Source organism: Brassica napus, chromosome C1, assembly GCF_020379485.1.
Source record: "Brassica napus cultivar Da-Ae chromosome C1, Da-Ae, whole genome shotgun sequence".
Classification (NCBI taxonomy): domain Eukaryota; kingdom Viridiplantae; phylum Streptophyta; class Magnoliopsida; order Brassicales; family Brassicaceae; genus Brassica; species Brassica napus.
The window spans coordinates 48,794,051-48,804,662 of record NC_063444.1 but is presented as its reverse complement, the minus strand read 5'-3'; the positions used below and the strand labels follow the sequence as shown (position 1 = coordinate 48,804,662).

The 10,612-nt window shown below is 38.2% G+C and overlaps 1 protein-coding gene across 1 annotated transcript; it reads right to left on the bottom strand.

The window, feature by feature from the left end:
* Nucleotides 1-2,994: 2,994 nt before the first annotated feature.
* LOC125580366 (probable F-box protein At5g47300) lies at nucleotides 2,995-6,331 on the bottom strand. Its single transcript, XM_048744733.1, has one exon. It carries the CDS (start codon nucleotides 5,625-5,627, stop codon nucleotides 4,458-4,460), a length of 1,170 nt encoding a protein of 389 aa, XP_048600690.1. The 5' UTR covers nucleotides 5,628-6,331; the 3' UTR covers nucleotides 2,995-4,457.
* Nucleotides 6,332-10,612: the final 4,281 nt, after the last annotated feature.

The window sequence follows — 10,612 nt, the reverse complement described above, 5'->3', positions numbered from 1 at the left end:
AGAAAAAAGATACATGACAGAGTATCCAACCTTTCTGGTGATCTTTGGCCTTTCTCATGCAAGGGATGCTTTCTCAGAGTGGAGCCTGAAAAACAAGAGTGAATGAATATATATATATATATATATATATATGTGAACAAAAAGAACAATTTTAAGACAAGAAAAGGGTAGGTTATCAATTATGTTGGTAAAAAATAAAATCATCTTAGAGCATCTTTATCCCTGTAAAAAAAAGGTCTCTTAAGCAAAAAGTACAAGAGGGGCACAAAATAACAAAAATCGTATGCCCAAGTCGCCAAATAAGAGACGTTTTCGGTGGGTTTTTTCAACTGTTCGCGGGACCCACTGACACGTGGCGGCCCACGATTGATTCTTTTTTATTTTTTTTTAATCAGACAAAAACGAAAAAAATAAATAAATAAGAAATCCATTTAGGGTTTGTGCGATAATGATGCTCTAAGAGCATGATTATCGGGGGTTCTTAAGGTGGAGTTCTTAGCGGAATATAAAAACCCGTCTCTTAACTTTTAACTAAAAAAGCTAAGAACCGGCTCTTAAATAAGAATTTTAAGAACCGATTCTTAGTTTTTTTAGTTAAAAGTTAAGAGATGATGTTAGGAGTTTTCAAGGCTCCTAAGACAAATGTTGTAGTATAGTGATTGTCGAACCAGTTCTGAGGGATATCAAAGCACTGAGAATGCAAGTACTCACTTAATCTAAGTGCAACCAATGATTTAGATGGGTTTTAAGCTATGACTAAAACTAGAAAGCAATAACAGAATGATACTTTCTTGACTAAAGGAAAAGAGAAATCATGGGCAGAGGGATTAGACCTTGGGTGATCAAGTATCGAACTAAGGATGTCAAACGATCAATCAAACTATCAACCTTAAGCCTAGACACAATTCTAAGCGAGCTCTATGTCTAGATGAATGCTCATTTGCTAACATATCTCAAACATCAAATGTCTTTGGTTGAATAATATGAAAGCAATCATTACTAACAAGTCTATTAGCTATCTTAGCATCTTTAACAACAAATGTCTTTGGCAAAGTATACTAAAAGCCTAGGAGAGTTGTCTCAGGCATTTCATCAAACACCTTTCGGGTAGGAAATGCCTATTGATCAACTTTTGAGTTGCCAACTCAGAAGATGCATTAAGAATACTCTACTAGCAAGGAACAAGAATGATCTACACTAAAACATCCTAGAACTAACCTAATCACCCTTAATCTCCCTAACCCATGAATTCAAAAAGTGATTACTCACTAATCTCCATGATTCCTCTTAAACCCATATTAGATTTCAGATTAATCATTTAGAGAAAATACAGATAATAGAATAGAAATCAACAGTAGAACATCTGATCAATGAATCAAAGAGATCCCCTTTTTCAAGGTTTTTGGTGGTTTTCTTCAGAACAAAGATAGCTCTGCCTCCTGGTGGCTTACAGAGTATTAAAACATAGGTTTAGAAAATAAAAACGTGCATAATGAAATGACCAAAAGGCCCTTGAGAAAACATGAATTCGGCCAAACAAATAGACGTGGAGCGACCTCGGCACGTCGCTGCGAGAGGTCGCTCCCGGGTCGTTTCTTCGCGAGCGACCTGGCTGTGTCGCTCCGAAGACGTCGCTCCCGGGTCGTTCCTCGCGAGCGACCTGGCTGTGTCGCTCTGAACTGGTCGCTGTGGTGAGGTCGCTCTAGGAGCTGGAGCGACTTCGCCTTATCGCTCTGAACTGGTCGCTCTAGGAGCTGGAGCGACTTCGCCTTGTCGCTCTATGAGGTCGCTCCGAAGCGTATAGGGCGAGCGAGTTCATGGCGTCGCTCCGGTAGGTCGCTCTGGCTGGAGTGACGAGATAGTCTCTGGGCTGGTCAGAGTGCTCGTCGCTCTAATCACAGCTCGCTCCAGGAACTCCATGTGGCAGATAGAGACTCATGTATGCAGAATGTAACCTAAACATGGCTAAATCCTAGTGATCAAAATGCATGGATGAATGGATAAGATAATGGAAATATGCAAGATATCAACTCCCCCAAACTTGTTCTTTTACTTGTCCACAAGTGAACTTTCTAGAACTCATAGGGAGAGAGGTTTGAAGGTGGGAGCTCATAGCCAAAAGAAACACAACTAGTACTCGATTCAACATCTAATCCAGCACGAGCACACTCTCTTATTACACTCTAGCTTCTCTAGGTCTATCTGAACTCTTTTTATCCCTACACTCATCATCATGCATCCACACATTCAAATCAACCAACTCTCACATTCATTAAGCACAAAACATCAGGTGAATTCTTGCAAATGGTAAGTTGGTCCAAGTCATTTGGTTGGGTGAGTGAAGACTTTTATTCAAGTGATTCAAGAGGTTCGAAACTTTGAAGAGGAGAAGTCATTTGGTTGGGTGAGGGAAAATTTGGTTGGGTAAGTTGGTCCAATGTGGGCATGACTATTGCAAGTGCTCTAAGCGACGTCTTTATGATAAATAGGTAATTTTTATTTTTTCTAATCACAATTAATTTCAACAACCCACTTGAGAGACCCTGATAATAATGCTCTAATGCGACGGCGGTAAAACATATATATTACTAATATCACTTTCAAAGTTTTTATTAATCAAGTATGAATTAAAGCAAGCAATTTTTTTTTCAAATATTTTGTATTTAATATAAAGAAGAAGCAATTACAATATGAGAAAAATATACAGAACACAACTCTTTTAGATCGAAAGCAATGTGATATGCTTATTAATAAATGTTCTTGTAAAAACTTTGTTGTACGGTTGCGCTAACTTAGTTTTTCTGTTTTCTGTTGTATTCCTTTGTTCTCTGAGTGGCTAGGTCATGCGAGGGATGTATTGGAGCTGTGAAAAGATTCATCCGATAAATGGAACGTTACCTCTTCTGTGACTAATCATAAACTATTGATAATTGATATTTTTTTTTTAACAAAGGGCTTTCAATTAAAATAAAAACGTTTACATGATAAGGTTGTAGACCTTATACTGAGAAAAAATTTGCACGAATACAATTCATGACGAATAACATCTCAAACCTATGAAACATTCAAGGCATGAGAGAGTCAAAACCAAAAAAGAAATGAAAAAGAGCTACTAGCGAGTGTTACCACGGCCGCGACAGCCGCGCTTACCTCTCCCTCGTGCAGTTTTCCATTCCAAATCTTGGAACTTTTTAGGAGGTCTAATCTCCCTCAAACCCCTTGTCAAACCGAGCGAGCTCATTGGTTCATCTGGGGCCTCTTCCACATCACCTAACGCAGTGAACCGAGAAGGACTCTCAAATCCACTTGCTTGAGCCAATGTGTGTAAAGGATCAACAATTTTGGACCTCCTTGTTGATAATGTTGGATGGAGAAGTCTCCATAATAGATGCTGAAATCGGAGTAGATTCAATATCTACTAATGGCGATAAAATCTTGGCTAAAGTTGGCGATGCTATTTGGTTATCCTCTTGAACCTGTGGGGTAGAGGAACTAGTGGTGATCGTTGAGACTTGAATATCTTGGCATTCCATAGGGGCATGTGTAGAAACATATGGTTCCTGAGAATCCGCTATCAAGTCCGAGTGCAAGCGTGGAACATCCTGAATGTTCATGTTCAACTCTGGTTGAGAGTTAACATGAGGCACACTAACAGAAGTTGTAGGGAGACTTCCTGTGACTGTTTCATCATTTTGTTGCTGCAAGATGAGATCAATATCAACAATTGGTATGTCAGTAGTCACGTCCACTGATAATTGATGTTACGTTCACGTTATGTCTTAGAATGCTTCAAAACCCACTGATAACTGCATATTTCCAACGTATTTGCATGGAACGGAAGAAAAAAAAAAGCTGGACATAAATTAAATGGGCTGGTCTTGGTTTAACATGCGATTTCTCCACATCTATACGTTTAAACTGTTCGCTCATGTTTTTTTGGTAATCATGTTTTAAAAAATTACTAATGACTAATGCAGAGGACGAGATGATCAAAGTGACGACGGTTCATGTTGTTTACGGAGTTTCATGACAGAATCATTCTTTTCAGACTTGTTGTTATTCTTAATTGGATTCTTGCACACATTATTTTTTGCCACTTGGTAGACTTTTCTGTTATGAGAGAAACCCCACAAACTTATTTGTAAAAGTTCTTTGTGTCTTTTTTTTATTTTGGGTCTCACTAATTCTTGTACATAATTCAGTTAGGTCAGTCGTGTTCTATATCTTTGAATTTATTACGCTAAAGAAGCATGCAAACCTGCATGTAAATTATGTCAAAGAAAGATCTGGAACCTGAGAGATCTTTCCTGAATCCTGATCATATAACGATACAAAAAAATGATGAAAAGTAATGCAATAGCAACAAGTATGTATAACTCACTTGAAACATTTCGTAGTATAAAAAAATACCACTAAACTAAAATCAACAGAACTTGTGCCCATCAAAAACAAAACCACTAAACTCTGTAAAAAAGCTTGGACCATCTTCCAGCATATTGTCCGTTAATTGTATCTCTTTTTCTTTTCCCTCCCACACCTACACCTTGGTGGATTTGTGTCAAACTTGGAACATAATTAAACAAAATCGGGCACTGTTTGGCTTCTCCAAAATCAAATTCTCTGACTAGATTTTGCTCTCCAACAATGTGAATCAACTTTTTGCCGTGGAATTCATCTTCCAAGTATCTATCACAACACACGATGACTTTCTTCTCCTCTTCGACCAAAAAACTTACGGTATCCCGAAGATGAAGTCCAGCTGGCGAGTAATCCAGTGCTAGGAACATGCTCCACGAGACTTCTTTGGTCTCACCAATCTTATTTGTCACCCATATCTCTGTCCTTGACGTATAATCTCGCTGTAACAACACAGAAAGCTTCTCTTCTCTAACAACGGACATAGACATAGTTTCATAGAGAAAACTCTGGCACGGAAGACGTAGACGTTCAAACGTTTCACTTGTATAATCAAAACTGAGTAAGAATATGCTGATGGGACGCTCATCTTTTTTATCACAAGCAAACCAGTACGTTTTTCCTTTCAAAGACATGAACTGTTCAGAATCTTCTATGGTGCAGTCGGGGGTGATATCAAGACTCCTCCATGAATTAGAGTTATTCTCAAAGATTGCGAAGTCAGGGTGGTAGCTCAATACTTTATAGCTATTACCATGGTAGGATCCAAGAGCATGGCTGCTGACACGTGTTTTGGGTTGGATCCACCTAGCTTGACTAGTACACGGGTTCCAGACCACGAGTCTAGTGTTGTCTTCGTTGATGCATAATAATAAGCCGTCGCAGTGAAAGACTTCATAAATATCGAACTCATGATCTATTAAACTACTATAAAGAGGGTCAACTAGGCTAAGTTCGCTTGTGACCTCTGGAACTCCATTGAGATTAACTCTCGTCGAACAAACCATAGACTCGTTCAACATGAGAGTCATAAGCTGCTTTGGGGATTTATCGAAGTGCTTTCTTGTGAATCTCCGGTTGTTGAACAATAAGTTCCATTGTTTGCAAGTAGATCGTAAATGCCTCAGAGATGTAGCCGGAACGCGACAAAGTATCTCCTCTATCAAATCACATGGAAGGTCCGACATCTTTAATGTGTTTTTTCTCATCATCGTGAGTCTTAAGATGGTGGCTTGAATTGTTATTTAGGGTTTTCGTTTGCTCACTCTTACAAGATTAATATATACGACTTTTTTCCTCATTCCTTTTCCTATATGGTTTATATTTTTTTTTATCAATATAAATTAATTCAGTATCGATTTTATAAAATCACTATTATTTTATTTATTTGTTTTGAGCGAACAATTTCGGTAAATTAGAGTCAATAATATTTAACAGTCGTATTATAAAATTTGGTTGTAAATTATAAAACATCAAAGGCGAGTTCTAATCTGGAATATGTATCAAATACATTAGGGAAATCCCATATATGTTTTAAAAGTTTCTCATAAGCACTATTCCCATAAGTGGTCTCTTTAGCCAACAAATCTGTCTTGTCATTGTTCTCACGGGAAATATGAAAAAAAAAAGAAGATCAAAACCAGGGGCAGTCCCAGTGTTAGTGTATTAGAGGGTGTGGCATGTGCCCCACCCTATTTTCTGGATATCAAGTCTTTCACTGCGACGGCATATCCAACACAAAAAAGAACAAGACAGCTAAATAGTAAATACATATCCAACACAAAGATAAGGATCAGAAAAAAGATACATGACAGAGTATCCAACCTTTCTGGTGATCTTTGGCCTTTCTCATGCAAGGGATGCTTTCTCAGAGTGGAGCCTGAAAAACAAGAGTGAATGAATATATATATATATATATATATATGTGAACAAAAAGAACAATTTTAAGACAAGAAAAGGGTAGGTTATCAATTATGTTGGTAAAAAATAAAATCATCTTAGAGCATCTTTATCCCCGTAAAAAAAAGGTCTCTTAAGCAAAAAGTACAAGAGGGACACAAAATAACAAAAACCGTATGCCCAAGTCACCAAATAAGAGACGTTTTCGGTGGGTTTTTTCAACTGTTCGCGGGACCCACTGACACGTGGCGGCCCACGATCGATTCTTTTTTATTTTTTTTTAATCAGACAAAAACGAAAAAAATAAATAAATAAGAAATCCATTAAGGGTTTGTGCGATAATGATGCTCTAAGAGCATGATTATCGGGGGTTCTTAAGGTGGAGTTCTTAGCGGAATATAAAAACCCGTCTCTTAACTTTTAACTAAAAAAGCTAAGAACCGGCTCTTAAATAAGAATTTTAAGAACCGATTCTTAGTTTTTTTAGTTAAAAGTTAAGAGATGATGTTAGGAGTTTTCAAGGCTCCTAAGACAAATGTTGTAGTATAGTGATTGTCGAACCAGTTCTGAGGGATATCAAAGCACTGAGAATGCAAGTACTCACTTAATCTAAGTGCAACCAATGATTTAGATGAGTTTTAAGCTATGACTAAAACTAGAAAGCAATAACAGAATGATACTTTCTTGACTAAAGGAAAAGAGAACTCATGGGCATAGGGATTAGACCTTGGGTGATCAAGTATCGAACTAAGGATGGCAAACGATCAATCAAACTATCAACCTTAAGCCTAGACACAATTCTAAGCAAGCTCTATGTCTAGATGAATGCTCATTTGCTAACATATCTCAAACATCAAATGTCTTTGGTTGAATAATATGAAAGCAATCATTACTAACAAGTCTATTAGCTATCTTAGCATCTTTAACAACAAATGTCTTTGGTAAAGTATACTAAAAACCTAAGAGAGTTGTCTCAAGCATTTCATCAAACACCTTTCGGGTGGGAAATGCCTATTGATCAACTTTTGAGTGGCCAACTCAGAAGATGCATTAAGAATACTCTACTAGCAAGGAACAAGAATGATCTACACTAAAACATCCTAGAACTAACCTAATCACCCTTAATCTCCCTAACCCATGAATTCAAAAGGTGATTACTCACTAATCTCCATGATTCCTCTTAAACCCATATTGGATTTCAGATTAATCATTTAGAGAAAATACAGATAATATAATATAAATCAACAGTAGAACATCTGATCAATGAATCAAAGAGATCCCCTTTTTCAAGGTTTTTGGTGGTTTTCTTCAGAACAAAGATAGCTCTGCCTCCTGGTGGCTTACAGAGTATTAAAACATAGGTTTAGAAAATAAAAACGTGCATAATGAAATGACCAAAAGGCCCTTGAGAAAACATGAATTCGGCCAAACAAATAGACGTGGAGCGACCTCGGCACGTCGCTGCGAGAGGTCGCTCCCGGGTCGTTTCTTCGCGAGCGACCTGGCTGTGTCGCTCCGAAGACGTCGCTCCCGGGTCGTTTCTCGCGAGCGACCTGGCTGTGTCGCTCTGAACTGGTCGCTGTGGTGAGGTCGCTCTAGGAGCTGGAGCGACTTCGCCTTATCGCTCTGAACTGGTCGCTCTAGGAGCTGGAGCGACTTCGCCTTGTCGCTCTATGAGGTCGCTCCGAAGCGTATAGGGCGAGCGAGTTCATGGCGTCGCTCCGGTAGGTCGCTCTGGCTGGAGTGACTTGAGATAGTCGCTCTGGGCTGGTCGCTCCAGGCAGTGCTCGTCCAAAGATCACTCTAATCACCTCCTTTGAGCTCCAAATGCACTCAAGTGTCTCCAGGAACTCCATGTGGCACTCCAACACCTGATAGAGACTCATGTATGCAGAATGTAACCTAAACATGGCTAAATCCTAGTCTATATGATCAAAATGCACATGGATGAATGGATAAGATAATGGAAATATGCAAGATATCAACTCCCCCAAACTTGTTCTTTTACTTGTCCACAAGTGAACTTTCTAGAACTCATAGGGAGAGAGGTTTGAAGGTGGGAGCTCATAGCCAAAAGAAACACAACTAGTACTCGATTCAACATCTAATCCAGCACGAGCACACTCTCTTATTACACTCTAGCTTCTCTAGGTCTATCTGAACTCTTTTCATCCCTACACTCATCATCATGCATCCACACATTCAAATCAACCAACTCTCACATTCATTAAGCACAAAACATCAGGTGAATTCTTGCAAATGGTAAGTTGGTCCAAGTCATTTGGTTGGGTGAGTGAAGGCTTTTATTCAAGTGATTCAAGAGGTTCGAAACTTTGAAGAGGAGAAGTCATTTGGTTGGGTGAGGGAAAATTTGGTTGGGTAAGTTGGTCCAATGTGGGCATGACTATTGCAAATGCTTTAAGCGACGTCTTTATGATAAATAGGTAATTTTTATTTTTTCTAATCACAATTAATTTAAACAACCCACTTAAGAGACCCTGATAATAATGCTCTAATGCGACGGCGGTAAAACATATATATTACTAATATCACTTTCAAAGTTTTTATTAATCAAGTATGAATTAAAGCAAGCAATTTTTTTTTCAAATATTTTGTATTTAATATAAAGAAGAAGCAATTACAATATGAGAAAAATATACAGAACACAACTCTTTTAGATCGAAAGCAATGTGATATGCTTATTAATAAATGTTCTTGTAAAAACTTTGTTGTACGGTTGCGCTAACTTAGTTTTTCTGTTTTCTGTTGTATTCCTTTGTTCTCTGAGTGGCTAGGTTATGCGAGGGATGTATTGGAGCTGTGAAAAGATTCATCCGATAAATGGAACGTTACCTCTTCTGTGACTAATCATAAACTATTGATAATTGATATTTTTTTTTTTAACAAAGGGCTTTCAATTAAAATAAAAACGTTTACATGATAAGGTTGTAGACCTTATACTGAGAAAAAATTTGCACGAATACAATTCATGACGAATAACATCTCAAACCTATGAAACATTCAAGGCATGAGAGAGTCAAAACCAAAAAAGAAATGAAAAAGAGCTACTAGCGAGTGTTACCACGGCCGCGACAGCCGCGCTTACCTCTCCCTCGTGCAGTTTTCCATTCCAAATCTTGGAACTTTTTAGGAGGTCTAATCTCCCTCAAACCCCTTGTCAAACCGAGCGAGCTCATTGGTTCATCTGGGGCCTCTTCCACATCACCTAACGCAGTGAACCGAGAAGGACTCTCAAATCCACTTGCTTGAGCCAATGTGTGTAAAGGATCAACAATTTTGGACCTCCTTGTTGATAATGTTGGATGGAGAAGTCTCCATAATAGATGCTGAAATCGGAGTAGATTCAATATCTACTAATGGCGATAAAATCTTGGCTAAAGTTGGCGATGCTATTTGGTTATCCTCTTGAACCTGTGGGGTAGAGGAACTAGTGGTGATCGTTGAGACTTGAATATCTTGGCATTCCATAGGGGCATGTGTAGAAACATATGGTTCCTGAGAATCCGCTATCAAGTCCGAGTGCAAGCGTGGAACATCCTGAATGTTCATGTTCAACTCTGGTTGAGAGTTAACATGAGGCACACTAACAGAAGTTGTAGGGAGACTTCCTGTGACTGTTTCATCATTTTGTTGCTGCAAGATGAGATCAATATCAACAATTGGTATGTCAGTAGTCACGTCCACTGATAATTGATGTTACGTTCACGTTATGTCTTAGAATGCTTCAAAACCCACTGATAACTGCATATTTCCAACGTATTTGCATGGAACGGAAGAAAAAAAAAAGCTGGACATAAATTAAATGGGCTGGTCTTGGTTTAACATGCGATTTCTCCACATCTATACGTTTAAACTGTTCGCTCATGTTTTTTTGGTAATCATGTTTTAAAAAATTACTAATGACTAATGCAGAGGACGAGATGATCAAAGTGACGACGGTTCATGTTGTTTACGGAGTTTCATGACAGAATCATTCTTTTCAGACTTGTTGTTATTCTTAATTGGATTCTTGCACACATTATTTTTTGCCACTTGGTAGACTTTTCTGTTATGAGAGAAACCCCACAAACTTATTTGTAAAAGTTCTTTGTGTCTTTTTTTTTTTTTGGGTCTCACTAATTCTTGTACATAATTCAGTTAGGTCAGTCGTGTTCTATATCTTTGAATTTATTACGCTAAAGAAGCATGCAAACCTGCATGTAAATTATGTCAAAGAAAGATCTGGAACCTGAGAGATCTTTCCTGAATCCTGATCATATAACGATACAAAAAATGA